This window comes from Excalfactoria chinensis, chromosome 2 (assembly GCF_039878825.1).
Source record: "Excalfactoria chinensis isolate bCotChi1 chromosome 2, bCotChi1.hap2, whole genome shotgun sequence".
In the NCBI taxonomy this organism is placed as follows: Eukaryota; Metazoa; Chordata; class Aves; order Galliformes; family Phasianidae; genus Excalfactoria; species Excalfactoria chinensis.
Genome location: NC_092826.1, coordinates 62,065,051 through 62,083,254, shown reverse-complemented (window position 1 = coordinate 62,083,254; position 18,204 = coordinate 62,065,051). Strand labels below are relative to the sequence as shown.

At 37.9% G+C, this 18,204-nt stretch overlaps 1 protein-coding gene across 3 annotated transcripts in view; it reads right to left on the bottom strand.

Annotated features, from left to right (window-relative positions):
- TMEM245 (transmembrane protein 245) overlaps positions 1–18,204 on the bottom strand; it is an 80,005-nt gene that overhangs the window by 31,828 nt on the left and 29,973 nt on the right. For all 3 annotated transcript variants that reach the window (XM_072329132.1, XM_072329133.1, XM_072329131.1), the window contains 5 exons: positions 16,801–16,883; positions 14,445–14,535; positions 13,577–13,675; positions 10,503–10,634; positions 5,516–5,638 (listed from right to left, as the gene is read on the bottom strand). In XM_072329132.1, coding sequence (XP_072185233.1) covers positions 5,516–5,638; positions 10,503–10,634; positions 13,577–13,675; positions 14,445–14,535; positions 16,801–16,883 — 528 coding nt within the window. The remainder of the gene's footprint in view (positions 1–5,515; positions 5,639–10,502; positions 10,635–13,576; positions 13,676–14,444; positions 14,536–16,800; positions 16,884–18,204) is intronic.

Below are 18,204 nucleotides of genomic sequence, written 5' to 3'. Positions count from 1 at the left end.
ACTCGGAAATTGCATTGAACTGTTCACCCAATATGACCCCTTTCCAAAACACCATGTACAGACTTCATCTTCCCAAGTGTTTAACTGTGGCCTTGAGTGATAAATCAACCTATCAACGAAAACAAGTCACCATTTCAGCCCATTTGATCAGCATACTGTTAACATTCATTTTGAGATCATAAAAAAAAACCTAAATCAGGCTTTGATTTAGTGGGAAATAACCAATCATCAGTAACAACATCAGCTTTCAAGTAAAACCTAAAACCTGAATCATGTTTTAGCATCCTCTGTAATGCTGTAAACATTGTTTTTTCCCCTTGGTAAGACCTGCCATTTCTCCTGACCTACTACAATGTTTTCTTATATAGTTACAACACTCCCCATCCTGATGTAGGCATCCAGACATGGTTTAGTCTTCCTTCAGGTGGAACCTTACTACAAATCCTCATTGCAGTGAAATTTTCAACAGAAAAAAGCTGTGTATTTCTATATGAACAATATTCTCTCATCTTGAAACTCACAAAAAGTAAGCTGATAAATGGCTCAATTAAATCTTGTTTTATTAGTACACCTACAGTTAAATTCTTAGAGCGCTATCCCTTGAATGGCTTAGTGCATTCAAGGAACGAGGAAATTAACAGCAACAATCAAAGCTTGATTATCTGCGATATGAGAAGAAAACCTAATTTAAGGCAGGCAATGAACTAGAGCTGGCGATCAGTTAAAGTGTCAACAAGCACAGCGCCAGTACTGACAGGAAAAGTTATTCTTTCTCAGTGTCCACAAAAGAAACCTGCCTCCTTAAGGAGCAATGAATCGCCAATATAGACACACCCACTTCAACTGCAGACACCAAAGAAGGCATCTGGGATTAATAGCAGTGACATAAAATAGTATTAAAGCAGACTAAAAGCTAAAAAAAGATAGGAAACCTAATTCAAGTCTTGTTAAGACAAGAAGCGTGTAAAAGCCCCATGCAAAACAAAATTAATTTTAGAGCAGTTATGTTTTGGGAAATTAATGTATTTGCTTTAGCACAGAAATGCAGAAACAAGGAGCAGCCACAGCATATAATTTGACATAAGCAGCTTGCTGACTTTTCTTAAAACAGTTTCAATAGTACATTCAGCAGCAAAATTCTATGTCCCTCCTCTATCTCTACAGGCATTTGAATATTTTCAGATCTCTTTGACAGGGTACCTAATATTTTAGATATTGCCTAACTTTTCTAACCAGAAACTCAAGATCTTGCTGACGACTCTGAGAAAGAAGTCGCAGAAGATAAAATAATAAGCTCTTTCCATTGATAACTGACAGATCACACATTCTTGCTTTTTATCCTACAGCCCTCAAGTTCTGAAACTTCAAATACTATGATCTGGGGGTGAATAAAATGAATTCAATGAGAATGTATTGGCGAACAGCGTATGCTGAAAATGGTAATTGAACATTCCCACATTTACCAAGAAACACACAGTGTAATTGCTTCTGTGCCGTCTCCAGAGACTTGGGAAGTATTTCTGTAATTGTCTTTCACACTCAGTTTTCTGTCCAAAGGTTTCTTTTTTTGCTATTATTAAGAAGCATCAGAAATTCGTGTATTCCCTGTAGGAATGCAGATACCTATCTGCCCAATGGAGTCTTCCTCTTCCAATCTTTAACAGTTTTTGTACACCCAACCACACGCATATATATATATGTATATATATAATATATATACACAAACCCACACACCAGGGCTTTGGCTAATTACACCATGGAGCTAGCTTTAAGAAATATGGTCTTCTTGGAGCAGATGAGGTTCATCTTTCAGAGAAGGGGAAGGCCATCCTTGACAACAAGCTTTCCAGTTTAGTCATGAAGGCTTTAAACCTTCATGAGGTTCATGAAGTTGCTGGGGAGAAGGATCCTCACCCATTCTACTTGAAGGCTGATGATAGTAATGGATGCCCTGGGCCTGGAGTTGGATCACAGGCCAAGAAGACAGCACCTACGGTGCAGAATAAGGAAACTCCAATTATTAGTAAATCAGCCTAAACAGGAGTCCAACTCAAAGGCCTGCACAATTATGCATATAGCAAGGGGTACAAGCAAGGAAAGATACTGGTGTAGACATGCCTACAGGGCTATAATGCCACAGGAATCACTGAGACATGGTGGAATGGCTCCCACAACTGGAACGAGTACAAACTCTATAGGAGACAAGCGGGGGGGAAGGTACTGCCCCATACATCAATGACCAGCTGGATGGAGTTCATGGAGCTCGCATTCACAAAACATGGTCTTCATGGAAGACTTCAACCACCTCAATATCTGTTGGAAGGCCAACACAACAGGACATAAGTCATCAAACAGGCTCATGGAATGTGCTGACAATAACTTCCTCTTCCAAGCAGTAAAGGAACCCATGAGGAAAGGTGCCACGCTGGACCTTGCCCTCACCAATGAAGAGAAACTGGTAAGCAGCATGAAGCTCCACGAAATGGTGGAGTTCAAAATCCTTAGGGCATCAGGGCATCAAAGAGGGTGAGTAGCAAGCTTGCTACTGTGGAGTTCAGGAAAATGGACTTTGAACTCTTCAGGGAACTGCTTGGCCGTGTGACATGGGATAAAGCCTTGGAGGGAAGAGAGGCCCAAGAAAGAAGATTCGTTTATGTGATTCTGGGGGAACTGGTGGATGAAGTTGACAATCTGCTATCCAACAAATGTGAAAGGTCATGGCAGTCTGGTAAAGTTCCCACTGACTGGAAAAGAAAAAACATAAACCATTTTTCGAACAGGGGGGAAAAAGAGATCCAGGGAACTACAGGCCCATCAGTCTCAGCTCTGTGTCTGGCACATGGAAAATAAAGATGAGGGTTTTTTGGGTGCATTAAAAAGAGCGTGGCTAGCAGGTCAAGGGATGTGACCCTCTCCCCTACTCTGCCCTGGTGATGTCACATTTAGACTACTGTGCCGAGTTCTGGGCTCCCCAGGTAAAAAAAAGACAGAGGACTCCTAGGAGGAGTCCAGAGGAGAGACACAAAGATTATTAAAGGCCTGGCGCATCTCCCATATGAGAAAATTCTGGGTAACATAGGCCTGTTCTTCCTGGGGGAAACACAACTATGGTCCTATTGGATTGTAGATGGATAGGATACACATAGAAGCTGCTCTGTACTGAGTGTTTTGAAAGAAGACATATTCTTAATTCAGACACTGGAAAACAGTTTAATTAAGTTACATTAATAAGTACATTAAAGCCTGAAAAACCTTGTTAGCTAAATTTTCACAAACCAGAGGGGCACAACTGATCTCTTTTCTCCAGTGACAGCAACAGGACTTGAGAGGACAGCACGGAACTGTATCAAGGGGAGGGTCAGGTTGGGGATTAGGAAAAGATTCTTCACCAGAGGGTGGTCATACACTAAAACAGGTTCTCCAGGGCAGTGGTCATGGTCCCAAGCTGCTAGAGGTCAAGAAGCATTTTGACAGCACTCTCAGGCACAGGGTTTGTTTTTTGGGTAGTCCTGTGTGGAGTCAGGAGTTGGATTTAATGATCCTTGTGAGTTCCTTCCAACTCAGGGTGTTCTGTGATTCAATGATCCCTTTATACCCTGACACATTCTGTACAGTTAGAATAAAAAATAATAAAAAAATCCAAGAGTGTAGGACTGACATATTTGGATGGGGCTAGCTCTATACAAAAAGTTTAAGCACGTTGTTATCAACTCTGGCTGAGAGTTTGGCTAACACACAGCTCATGCTAAGGCCTGATGTATGCTGAGAGCAGAGCAGCTGGGGTCAAAGTCACACAGTGGCAGGGTTGATGGCCAAGAAGGGCTAACAGTCACTATTATCACCTGCAGCTTGCTGTCTCCTCAGCCATAATCCTCACACACTGCTGTGTGACAGTTTCCTCAGAAACAGCTAAACCACGAAAATGGGCCAAACTTCCAAACTAGAAGGTACAATACATCAGCTGAGACAAAAAGTTGCTGAAGCGGAACCAACAGCAGCTGGACTGCTAAGGCCTTCATACTGCATGGTGTGACAGAGGGGACACCTGCACCACGACAGGGGAGGAAGGATGGCCACACAGTGCTGGTTAGATAACTATACTGTCCACAGATACGTGTCGCTAGCTACAGTAAATCTGAGTTTTAATTTGCAATGTATGAAGCTGAAAATTTGTGAATTAGAAATCTCATGAGTTAAGTGAGGAATCAGTGGAATCTCACGTTAAGACTGGTCTATACATAGGGGACTGCATGTTTATTTCCTAATAAGCTCATAAAATGAAGCTTATTTTACAGATTATGTTGTCTAGTAAGTGTCAGAGATCCAAAAAGGACCGTTACTTAGATTCAGCCCAAAACACATGTAGAGGAAACTGAGTAGCCTTTAGGGTATCCAGTCTTTAAAAGAGCTCCAAGGCACCAAGTTATCTCAACTAGCTCTGCTAAGCTAGCTGACTGTACAGCGCCCCAGCAAGTGGCAAGACCCTGATGACAAACAAAAAGGCAGGACCACGGCATCAAAAGAGCAGCATGTAATGAATCTGATATAAGCCACTGGACAGCTAAAGTTAAATTGTTTCTGAGCACTGAGTGCATTAAGACGATCTGCAATTTGAATTTGTCCTTTGTCTCAGACACTGTTTCCAATGTGTCGCCACAGGTGAAGCTGTAAACTAAGGAAGAAATGTAACTCTGTCTGCCATGGAATCTTGCCGTTTTCCTCACTAACTAAAGAAAAGGTAATTAAAAAAACAACAAAATTCAATTGCAGTGATTTTCTTCAGTTTCAGACAGTCATTAAATTAAGTCTTGCTGCTGTTTGTTCTTTCTTAAATACTGAGGAGAACTCACACAAGTGCCTTGAAATACTGTTAAACATTACTTCAGTTTTACAACTTTGTTTAGAAAGACTTCCTTTCCTGTACAAGCATCAATGAGGGTAGTAAAGTTAAACTGGCAAAACATCTATTTTTCTAACAAATGTTTTTCAGTGTTGAACTAGTAACTAAGGCATTGATTCCAGTGAAGCCTCCAAGATTCGTATTTATTAAGTTAAACCAGGAAGAAGTCCTAGGTTAGAGTTGTTAATATCACACACTGTCTGAGATCAAGATGTTCATAAGCTTTCAGCAAAATTCCAGTCAGCACATTTTTTCCACTCTTCTAAAGGCGTCAGTTTGTTTAAGGGTATGCTTACAAGAATACGCCATAAGATTTCAGCAGTTATTTTGGGTATCACAGGTTACAGCTCAGTATCTACGTGGCCAGAAACAAAGAGTTTTCAATAAATAGAATGATGGGAAGACTGCCAGATCCTCAACGTGGAAATCACAGCGTGGATTTCGGGCTCCTTTGCCTAGGTTATCACCTGAATAACTGATCTGAAAGTTGCAACAACTCAAGTTGGTAATGTTAGAGCATGTTTTCATGCTTATGTTTGATATTCCATGTCACAAAACGTGCAATTAAATTCCTTCAGTAAAACCAGTCATGTAAACACACAGCATACTACTTACCACTGAAAGCACAAAATTAAGGAGAGCTGTCCCACTATGGAAAAGGATTGTCACCAAAGTTGTAACTGTAGTGAACAACAGGCTCACATTCCGACTCATCACTATCCACAGAGACTCCAAAATCTAGAAAAGGAGGAGCAACAAATGCAAAAATCAATCGCCAAATTGTGTTAGTTAAAACACAGAACTGCATTCAGAGTCATTCTGCATCAAGGTACACGCTCAAAAAATAAAATTACACATTTATAAAATAAAATAATAATAATAAAAAAATCATCTTCCCTTTCCCCTAAATTGCAACAGGTAACATTTAACTGGCCAAAGACAAGCCACTAGGTAGATAATTACAAAGTTTTTGGGAATCCTTCAGCGCTCTAAGTAACTTCATCATGTAAAACTGCATAAAATCTAGATGATGTGACGGTGTTTACTGTGATCTCTGTCAGCACCAATCAAAAGCAGATCTCATCTCGGGAGAGAAAACTCACCTCTTCAAAAGCAGAAATGCTAAAGCACAAAGAACATCACAAAGTAGAAAGGAAGCTGAAGGCAGCTTCAAATTAAGTAATACAATTACTACTTTAATATGTTTGTTTTAAATGTTGTATGTAACTAAGTTGCATAATATTCATAATGTCTGTAGACTACTATACAGGACATGATTTTGCACAGGGATGCAATAACTAGTCAAGTAGTTACAGAAAACTAATCAATGCAGGACAACCTATTAAGCCCTGTAGTGCCTTGGGAAACTGACTGCTTATTAATTACAGATAGCACAGAGTAGTATTGAGATGCACCTTTAAATAAAGAATACCGAGTATAGCCAAATTAGTTCATGTCTGGATGCAGATGCAACAAGCTAATTAAGGCAATAACACTTCAGGAGCCAGATATCTGGAGAAGGCTGGGAGAATTTCTTTCAAGATATTAAGTTCCTCAGCATAGGCTGTAGCTGTGTAACAGTTTCCCCACAAATTTTAGGCTAAGGAACTGATAACGTGGAGTAAACAACTGCAGCTGGTTCAAGTGCAGCTATCAGGTGGTTCAATCAATTCTGAGAACATCTCTGCTACAAGAACTTCCTTGTTACATGGAGTCATTCATCAGAACTGCTGAGCTAAGATATCACTAGCATTTGAAGCATGCACAAATAGTGCCTCTTAGTGATCTTCAGTATTACCTACTAAAGCAAGGGCATGTTTTGGGATGGGTATTCAGCTGCAGAGTAAGTTCCCCCTAACATAAACTCAGAATTACCTATTTCAAGACGTCTCAGGAGAAAACAGACATTGCAGACACTAGACATCGCTGAATACGCCATCAAAAAGCATTCAAATACTCAACTAACTGTCATAAAATCAAAAGGCAAATCCTTGCATTTAGTAGATAGTGATGTTTGATTCCTAGACTTCCCTCACTAAAAGGAATGCACAGGAGCGGAATCATTATGGAGAACAGACTGTGTTAGCTATATGCTTATGAAATTACTTGAAGAAATTCCCAGGGACAGAAAATAACATTACGAGAGAACATTACAGTTCAAAACGGAGCATCCAAAGTTGGATATCAGTCCAACTTGATTTGGAATATACATTTATCAGTCACTGCTAAAGGAACAAATAGAGAAACCTAACTGAGCTAAAGCTTACTGTATATGTCTTAATGGAAGGTCTTCTGTCTTCCTGTATGAGAAATCTTTGAATGAGAAAACAACTGCCGGTAGAATGATGAATACTCTTGTGGAAGAAGCAAGAAGATCAATTTAAGGAGACATGAGCAATTTCTCATATAACACCGAGGGAGTTTTAAGTGATCATTCACAGATCTGGCCAGCAGCAATTTTCTTTCTCAAGGTTTCAAATATTACAGAAATGGAGTAAGAGGTACAAATGGAAAAACAGGTTATTGAAAAAGGAATTAAGAAGGTTTAATTTCCAAAAAATGAAAACTAATAGCCCAGATACACTTACATATTTCATTCACCAGAAAAAACACCTCAGGATACAGCATGAGGTCAAAAATTTGAGGCAGACATGAGGACCTGCCCCAGTTCTTTCCCTAGCCTGAGAACAGGATGAAACAAATCCACCTTGGAAATACATCACTGGAAAATCAGTTCAGTAACACTACAGCTTCTACTGAATGCTGGAAAAATTAAAAGGGGAAATGCATCAAGGCTGCTAACACCAAAGCTATTAAAATAGGAAAATGATTATTTAGAAAAGCTTATCTTTATATTAAATCTTGAGGCAATTTACATGTTTATATGGCAAATTGCTTCAAAATGATAAGATCTCCCTACATCAAACTAAAGCTACTAGAGTTACCATAACAAACGGCACATTTTGAGGGAAGTACAGAACTCTTCTGTGCTTTATCTGATAATGACAGTTCAACTCCTGAATTGGTGCATATTGTTACAGACAAAATGAACGCCACTAATTCCCCTGCACAGGTATACCAGTGATTTAATTATATGCTTTCAACTATAACGTCAAAGTTTCCTCCAATATGGGAAGTGAAAAGCAGATACTCCTCTTTCTCAAGAAGAATGCTTGCTATTATTTCCACTAATAGGAAATTGCAAGATGACATGGTCTAACAGCTGTGTTTTAAAAGAACATACAGCGACCTGTAGGCTATTCTGAAATATTTCAGAAAATGGTGGGACTAGCAAGAATTGTTCTGTGGCAAATTCTAACCACAATTGATGTATAGGTACTTATTACATGCGAGTAGTATAAAATAATTCATTTTAAAAATGAAGTCTCACTATAGCTTCATATTCTTTACAGTTACCTCTTTCAATAGGCTGTGTTTAAAAACAATGTTTGTTGAAGCAGTTTTAGGAATTTACGTCTTACTGTATGCTTAAGAATTACAGGTAAACATTGATTTTAAGTGTCCAAAAGCAGAAACATCAGACAGTTTCAATTATAGCCAAGACATTTAATAACCCCTCCATCCTGCAAAGCATAACCATAACCTAGAGGAAACAAACAAAAAACCCTACTAAACAACAAAATCCACAAGAGTGTAAGAGCCCCCCCTCCCCCAAAAAACACACCCAACAACAAAAGTAGCCCCCCCAAATTGTCCTCCAAAAAAACCCCACATCATTTAAACTACTGATCCTTTCCAGTCGAGCACGCTGTTCTATAAACTCATCGCTCCTTTTCAAAGTGCCAAGAGAAAGACGGTCACTCTCTCACAAAGCATAAATCTGGGAAGCAGTAAGCTTCTGTTGTATCCAAGGATAAGTGAAGCAACTTGCTAACAAGTACCAGACTTAAGTTAGAACTGTGGTTATTTTTTATCATAGCCAAGCCTTGATGGCCTAGACAAATACACATCAGACCTTTATTGATTTTCATTTGAAACAATGGGATTAATATTTATGCAGTGGTTTATGAGCTAGCCAGTTAAAAAAATGCTACCCAATAAGGAGTGAAATTAGGATCTAGTATTATATACTAATGATGACCAGTTTACAATCTGTCATGAAGGATCTACGCGTACAGAGAAAAAGGACAGGCACTTCCCTAGAGATGGCAAGTAATGAGTTCATGGACATAAGCAGTAAAGCAAGCCTACTGCTGGCATTTTTCCTGTACTTCTAAAACCAGATTTCAAGACAATGTAAAGCATCCTAGATAGATTAACATTTTTAATATAGATCTACCTCAAACTTAAATATTTATTCCCTTGTCACTATTTCTTCATTGTTTTAGCCCACTTAGACTACTGATGCACGCACATGGTATCTGAGCACAATGTAGCAATGAAGTAAAGGAAATGGCTAGCACCTATTGTGTAGCTCCGTTTCATTTAATCTTCTCTTTCTTACCTAGAAGCAAAATTGATTTTAAATGATGATTTGCTACACATTTTTGCAGTGTCGCCTCAGGCACACACAGTCAACTCTGAGAAAGAATTAAGCACATTATCTGTATTAGCTGAAAAGGTTTCATTACAGTAAAAAGTTCCTCTCAACTTCTTGACTCACTTTTTATGTTTTTAAATGATAGAAACTGTAACCATTTAAACAGCAGTTGAAGGAAAACAAGGCACAGACGCCTGCCAGCCAAGACCAAGAACTGCCTCAAGGCAAAGAATAGCTTAAATTGCATCCACAAAAGATTCAAGTTAGGTATAATTAACACTCTTTCAAAATGTAAAAATATTAATCTTCAGATATTTCTTGATAATGACAATAGTTCAGGTCAAAGATGAATTGTGTCAGGGACTGACTGCATGTTACATGCTTCAGACTCAACATCATTTGTGAGACAAATGTAGTTGCTTCCATTCGTTTTGCTTTCAATGCTTTTCCTTTTCATAAGGTGAAAAGGTCCAGTGCATTAATTCAGGGACTCATACAGTGTAAAATATTAATTTCATTCTCCAAAGAACTTTCATAAAAGAGTAATAAAGTTACTATCAACCAAATGAATAATAATTTCAGGGGAAAAAAAAAGTCTATTCAACACATGTATTTACATACGCATTTTACATATATGTGCGTGCATGTCACAACCTCTTGGTCAACATATTTAATTTATAATGACCTCTAAGAAACAGAAAAGTAAACTACAGAATATGAAGAATTTAAACCAGCTTGCAAATGACACAGGTAATCCTACAATAACAGGAGTCGATCTCCAGATGTCCCTTCCAAGTCCAACCCCTATGCTTGAAAGCAAGCTCCCTACAGTGGGTGGAGCAGGAAGATATCTGGGCAGGTACTGAATAACTCCAGAGAAGGAGATATCAAGGAAAATGCTGAAATCCCCAGATTTCTCATCTCAACTGGTTCTCTTTGTAATATGAATACATCCAAAGGAGACTTAAAATTATTATACACGCAATTATAAATACCACAAACGGTGTTTCCATATACCTGCATGCCATATCCCTAGCAAGAGTACTAGGAATTAAAACGAGACTAATTTGGTTAAAAAAAAAAAGGCCAAACAATACATACCGAAAGAAATGTTTCAATATTATCATGAACAAATGAAGCAACATCTTGCCAGTCCAGAATATCACCAAGCCAGCTGTTCTGACGGTTTATGTGCCATTTGTGTCCTTTGTGTCTTCCAGAATGCGTTACGTTCTTAAAGAGAGATACAAAGATATAAATATATATATACATATATTAAGTTATATATACGTATATTTGAATAACCAAAACAAACATGACAAGTCAAAGATTAGAATCTGTCCTACATGTACAGACCTAAAGTTAGGTCTGCTTTAACTGGCATCTTCAAAAATAACTGGAAGCAAGAAAGTATTTTTCTGTACAACTGGAAAACTAAAAGCAGACAAAAAGCTATAGTTAATTATCTGATGTAATTACAGTTATATATTGTACTAATGCATCTCAGTTAAACATTAGCGTGACAGCTTGACAAAGATGATGGTATCTATTTTGCTCTTTAGGAAAGCACAGAACAGGGAGGCAACAATTGCAATTACTGCCTACATAATTTGCTGACGGCAACACAACTTCATCCAGTGCAAACCATAAAGAATAAAATAAAAAACAAAAAAAGAAGCCACAAAAAGAAATATATATCTCACAATCAGTGTTTTCCATTGGCAACATTCACTCATTCAAAAGCTAAAAACTAAACCAGAAGCGTGTAGGATTTCTTTTGACTACACAGCTCTGTAGCTCTAAAACTACAAGACAACAGGAACTGACCACAATAGTCATAAACACAACAAATAGTTGCTTAGGTAGCTACACCTGAATTATGAAGTAGCTTGTGAGCAACAGAATTAAACGAAAAACCTCACAACTGAATGAGCTAAAAGGAGAGGTTCTCCTTGAAGATGACACCTTAATTGCAGTTTTGCCATCATCAGTGATTTATTATTCCATTATTCTATTTCATTGAGTACATATGCTCAATAGCAATTAATCTTTTACAACATCGCTAGAACTTTTTAAAATATACACCATTTGCTATCTGCTGATCTCTTCTCAAAGTGGAAGTTAATGACTGAATCCACATTTTGTTGGCAATTCTTCCTCAATTCTATAGCCTTCATGTGAAATTATTACCTTACAGCCTAGAACAACACTATGCAGGCCTCAAAATAAAGCATAACTATGCTTGTACAACTGGAGAGCTTGAAAGATTCACTGAGAGACCATAAGATGTGGTACAGATGTCTTGCATGCTGGAATATCATATGGTTTACTAGTTTTCAGTTATTCTGAAAGGCTCCACGAGGTAACTGCAGTATTACAGGAGGAAATAGCCAGGTGGAAATTAGCCAGGTTTTACTTGTAAATGGACGTGGGACATAACAGAAGGGGCAAGATTACTAATCAACTCTGGGGCAGTTACCCATAGCCCACAGGTAAGCGGCAGCCCATCATGCCCCTGATAACTTAGGGTCTCTAATAAGCAACTAGTAATTCGAGAGGAAAAAAAACTAAGGACATAAGTAGCAAGCATCAATGTGCTCTTGCAGGTCTTTCTGATGTTTTGATTGCTAGGGAAACAACTTGCCACTCTGCTCTACTATAGCATCTACAAGATCAAAACCTCATCATCTCTCCTCAAATAACAATCCACAGGAACATAATAATATAATGCAATTCAGAGATTCAACATACTGAAGCAACAACGTACCTCTGTAGCACATGCTCAACTGACCCATACAGTGCTGGCCCACTGGTTACAACACCAAAAGCAATAGCACTAGGCCAACACTGACTACTCCTATATGCTTTCTTCCAGCAAAATCTCTTGTAACATGGAACAGCTTAGGTAGGAAGAGACTTTAAAGCCTATTTGGTTGCAATCCCACTAGATCAGGTTGCCTTGGGCCCCATCTATCCTGGCCTTGAGCGCTATCAGGGATGGGGCATCCACAGCTTCTCTGGGCAACTGTGCCAGTGCCTCATCGCCCACCAAGTAAAAAACCTCCCCCTAACATCTAACCTAAACCTTCCCTGTTTTAGTTTAAAGCCATTCCCTCTTGTCCTATCACTGTCTGCGCATGTAAAAAGAAAAATAATAATAATAATAATAAAATCAGCCCCCCTCCTGTTTATAGGCTCCCATCTGGAATATCACAGTGAGATCTCCCTGAAGCCTTCTCTTTTCGAAGCTAAACAAGCCCAGTTCTTTCAACCACTTTTCACAGAAGAGGTACTCCAGCCCTCCAGTCATCTCTGTAACCCCTCTCAGGACCCACTCCAATAGCTCTACATGCTTCCTGTACTGGGGGGGCCCCAGGCACAGACACAGTACTCCAGGTGAGGAATCACGAGGGCAGAGCAGAAGGGGACAGTCACAGCCTTTGCCCTGCTGGCCACCCCTCTTTTGATGCAGCCCAAGATACAGTTGGCCTTCCAGACTGTGAGCACACACTACTGGCTTGCGTCCTTTCACACCAGCCATCTCCTTTGCTGCATGATTTTTCTGCTTCTTCTGCCAGCATCTGCCCATTCTTCCTCACATTAAGTGGGGAAGAGACTGGGAATGAAAGAACAGCTTTCTACTTCTATCTCTTCTGTAGATATAGTTTCCTCTCTTTCACATTTTGCTGTTTCAATAGCGTCACAGCTAACTAATTGCTTTCTTCTTCATTTACAGGCAAGCAACGTTGACAGCACAAAGATTTATTTTCTATAAACTATTCAAGACTCAGTGTGCAGAACCCATTATTGGAATTCTTTTCAAAAACTTTTTCATAACAAATTCACATCAAGAGAAGTTACACAAATCACACAGAATACCAGCTTTTTCCCAACCCCTCAATATAACAAGAATCCAAAAGAAAGCTCTGAACTAGAGACTAAATAATGAACAAAGAATTTATTAAACTGCAGGCATAAAAGCACATTGGAGGACATAATTCTGGACATGCTCAACCTTATGCACTTGGGATTTTGCTTTGTTTCTTTGTAAAATCAATGTTGTATCATTACAACATTTACTCAGCAGTTCAAGCTTGCTAATCTTACAAACATATTTAGCATAACTACCTGAAAACAGTAAATGATAGTTTATATAATTTAAACAAGCTACCCACCTTCACAAACCAGGAATGATAAAGCCTGTCCCAAAGCTCCAGCACTTGTTTTTCAATCACAGCGGTGTTGTTCACTTTCTCTCCTAAAATTTTATGAAGCTGAAACATATACAACTCTTATTACACAGGACAGAAGGTAGCTGATATCTGCTGACAAACTCAAAGGTAGACAAATGCACAGAATTATCAGTAAAGGCATAATCCAAACCCAAATAACTAGAAGACCCGTGTATCAGCATGGAATATACTCTTCAAATGGATATGGTTCAAAACAAAGATTTTTTTTAACCGATAAAACATTCTGCAACACTAAGCTGAAGGCCTCTTTCTCCACTCAAAAACTAACGCTGCCTCTGAAATGCTTAATCCAATATAATATCCCTGATCTTACTCCAGAAAACATTTCAAATTATGTGAGATGCGTGCTAGCTTGGCAAGTCCTCCTGAAGAATGTTAATTTATAAATAAATTCATAAAATAAATTTACCACTTGTGGTTCATTTAGAAATCCAGCTGGTTTAAAAAAACAAAAACAAAAACCGAAAAACAGCACATTTTCTAAAACCGGACAGTTAAAGTCAAATGAAAAACTTAGTCATCTTTATTTGATGTATTTTCATTGGCAGTGTTACTAAAATGATGACAGATTTTTCAGCTCTTATAAACAGATATTCCTCTAAGCATAAAATCTATTGAAATCACTCCCACCCCCTCCTTCACTCACAGACTGAAATTGGAAAGAACAGATCTGCTAAGAAAACAGTTAATCGCATGAAAAAATATGGTCACTGAGAAAAACATTTTTATTTTATTTTTACTTACACCCAAAATATTACTGAAAAAAAAATACAAGGATACTGTTTCTCACCTTGTGCGTAATCCATTCTCGGCCATACTGGTACACGTTATTTGCTGCTGAGTTGAGTGCCTTCTGAAACACCTGGGCTTCTGGAAGCCAGCTGTTGTATTTCATTATTTTTTATTTTTTTTAAAGAAGAAAACAAAGTTATCTGCTACATATTTTACCCATTCCATTACACCTGAAACATACTAACAATCAACATCTAGAAACAACAAAAAATAGCTAAGAATAAATGAACATATTACAGCTAGAGTACTTTGTTCTTATATGTCAAAGAGAATTTTATGTTAAGCAGAGCACAATTCAACACAGCATATGTCATTATACTTATAATTCACAACAGTACCTGAAACCTTAGTTCAGATGCTATCTCAACGTTTTCAAGAGAGCCTTATTCATATTACATCCTTCCTCTTTCTTTACTGCTGTAGTTTTCTGAAAATATGACATGAGGCAGCCTTTTCTAGTTACAAAGACATCTTTCTCAATTACGAACTGAATGCAAATTGTTAGTTAATGTGGCTTCTCCGCATAAGCAACAGGATGAATTAGTAGGCTAGAGCACCATTTATTTCTAAGGCTCTACCAAGTTATCTGCTGACAAATATCTCCATGTCACTTTCATGTTTCATCAGAAATCATGACATGATTCACGTCACTTTCAAATAACGGACCTATTGAGCTGCCAACATTTCAACAACCGTGAATACAGGGCATAAGTTCCCTGGCTTTTTTTTCCTACATCTTCATTCAATAAACAAAGTTAAAGCCCTTCAAATAAAATAAATAAATAAAAATTAAAAAAAAGAACAAAAAACACTTGGGAATTAAAAACTGCTGCATTTCTTGAGTTAACTCAATATGGAAGCCTTCCTGTACGCGTAACTCTTCAGAGATGTTCTGCACTGGAATTTGAAGACATTTCAGTAACTGATTTCTAAACATAATCTCAGTACTAAGTATCAAGCTCTGAAATCTAAGCTTGTTAGATTTGACAGAAGGTATACTTATTCCTAATGAATTAAAATATGGTGTTTTGAATGCTTCAAATGTGGAGACAAAAACTGCAAGTAAACATCCTAAATAAAATTCTGCTAATTACTCAGCTAATACTTCAGAATTCTCAGTTTGTGAATAAACTCTGGACGTTCAAACTTCCATTTTCATTACTCCTACTTATTTTCATCCTGTGGCAAAATAGGAAGGCTAAATGATATAACAGATGTCACAAAGGAATAAACAAATGCATTTAAGTGGTCTCTCTTGACTGAAATTACTTCAGTTTTGCTCAAACACATTGTTACAGCATTTATCAACAATACCATTTTAGTTCTATTTCTGAAAACTCCTTTTGCTCCTATAATACAGTACACAGTTTCTTTCAATCTTATTAAAACACTGTCACTTCTCTTGAGAAGGTGCCCTTGACAAACATCAACAATTCTCATTTAAGAGACAGTTCTTTTGCCCATGAAGTGCTCTGACTTACATTCACTCAAGGTCTGTTTAGCTGAAGCAGAACAAAAGCAAATCTGAATAATCTTCCTTTATTACCTCTTCCCACTCTGTTGTTAACACAATCAGTTTGCTCACCACTGCACTCTTATTATTCATCTATGTTCATTTATTTTGTAATATTCTCCCTTCCACAATATTTACCTTGTTTTAGTTGTAATCATTACGTATGTTGTATCTAGAGTCTTCCCAGTGTACATAATATCTGCTCTAAATAGGCATATCCTTTACTAAATGACTCATACCAAACTTTCACCATCCATCATTCTTTCTATCCCTGAACTCTCTTCTGGCTTGATCCAAAAACATTTCTCTCAAATTCAGCTCTGTCAAAGGCATTCTGTAGTCAGCTCTCTATATGGAAAATATAATTCAGCTTTCAGCTCACAGTCTTTTAGTGCATTCTTCACCATTACTTTTCTTTTCTGGGTAAAAGCAGAAGAAATATTGGCTACTATTCTCTGCATTATGGTTTTTTTTTTCCTCCAAAATTGTAAGTACAGAAGCTTATGCAGCTGCCCCTTCTCCATCAAAGCTCATAGTTCTCAGATAAGATACTACATGCCTCTCCTGCAGTATACAGTGGATAAACATCGCTACTCCTTGATACATCAGCTTTTACATCCGCCTGCAACAGTCGCTCCCATTTCTGTTCACCTAGGGAATTCTGAAGCCAAAACAAAAGACAACCCCCAAAAAACAACAACAAAAAAAGGAAAAAAAAAAAAAGAAAGAAACCCTCCCCCCAAAAAAGAAACAAGCAACAGAGCAACCAAACTATCTGTAAGAGCACCTGGAAGCTTGTTCATCCACCCTATACTATTTCGCTTAACTTCAGCATTCTTACTTTGCCCATTCTGGGTGGCTGGCTACTGTCTCATTGATCAAGCTGCTCGTGACTTGAATCATGTGAACGCTCTCTTGATGTACCTAAATTAAACAAAGAGAGAAGAAATGTCATGTAATGCAAAGCAGAACTCTACCTATATTGAGAGACTCTCTTTTGGACTGAGTGGGGCTGGGTTGGTGCCCAGTTTTTGACAGACTGGAAGAACAATTCTTACAACCCAAAAGACCTACTGTGAGCAGCGAAGTAGCATAAACCCAGAAAAGAAATCAATGTAATACACAATAGGCTGTTCTGACAGTTTTGGTCATGCACCATTTAATTAACAATGGCAAATGGAAACTTAAACCTCATCTCATCAACTGGAAAAAAAAATAATAGCTGGGGAAATTATAGTGAAATAATATCTAACTAAAGCTGTGCTGTCAGAAAAGTACTAAAACATGAAACATTTAAGTTTCAGATATGACTTTCCAAGGCGTGGATCAAAGAACCGTAAAAATTAATGAATGCTCAATTCTAATATGATGAACCACACTAAAAAGTGCCTCACCAAATTAATTCTTCAATAAGAACATAAGACACCAAATATAAATACCTTAAGCATTTCTTTTCTGACTGTAAGAAAGCTTTAGGTTGGAACATTTGCACAACTTTTAAAGCCTTCAATTTTAAGTACTCAATATTATGTAAGTTTACATTTTGGAGGAATGAGACTGACATCAGAATCAATCTGCTATTTGTTCCACAGCTCTGTTCATGTAACCCATTCAGTCTCCACTGACTGTGCCAAATAAGAATACAGCCCCATAAAAAAAAAAAAAAAAGGGGGGGGGGGAAAGGAAAAAGCAAAACAGAACAAAACAAAAAATATGGGTGACCTCTTCTGGCGAAAATACAGAAAATCAACCACGATTCAAAAATCAATTGCAACGAGCATCTGAATCTCAGCACATTTAAACTCTGAATGGGATACTATGAGGTTATTACAGGCAATCACACAAGCAAATAGACAAATACACCACCTTAAGCATTTCGCAAATAGTTTTGATGCAAGGTGAATTAAAGAAAAAATAGAAAATTCCAAGCAACTTCACTACTGACATGAAAGCTGTAACCAGATGCAAAACACAACTGTTACATTAATACATAAGGTAACAACTGCACTACTAGAATAAATTTTAAATCCCCGAATGTCTATAGATTGGTTACGTTGTGTACAAACATACAAATAAATACATATGCATTTATCCTCAAAAATCTTGGGATGGTAATAAATTCAACTACAGAACATTCAGTTCCTAAATACTTCAAAAGGTTCCTTAAGCAGCACAGTTTTGCATTAAGAATCAGTAACTTTCATTCAGCTTTTAAACATGAGCTCTGTGACAACGTTCTTCAGTG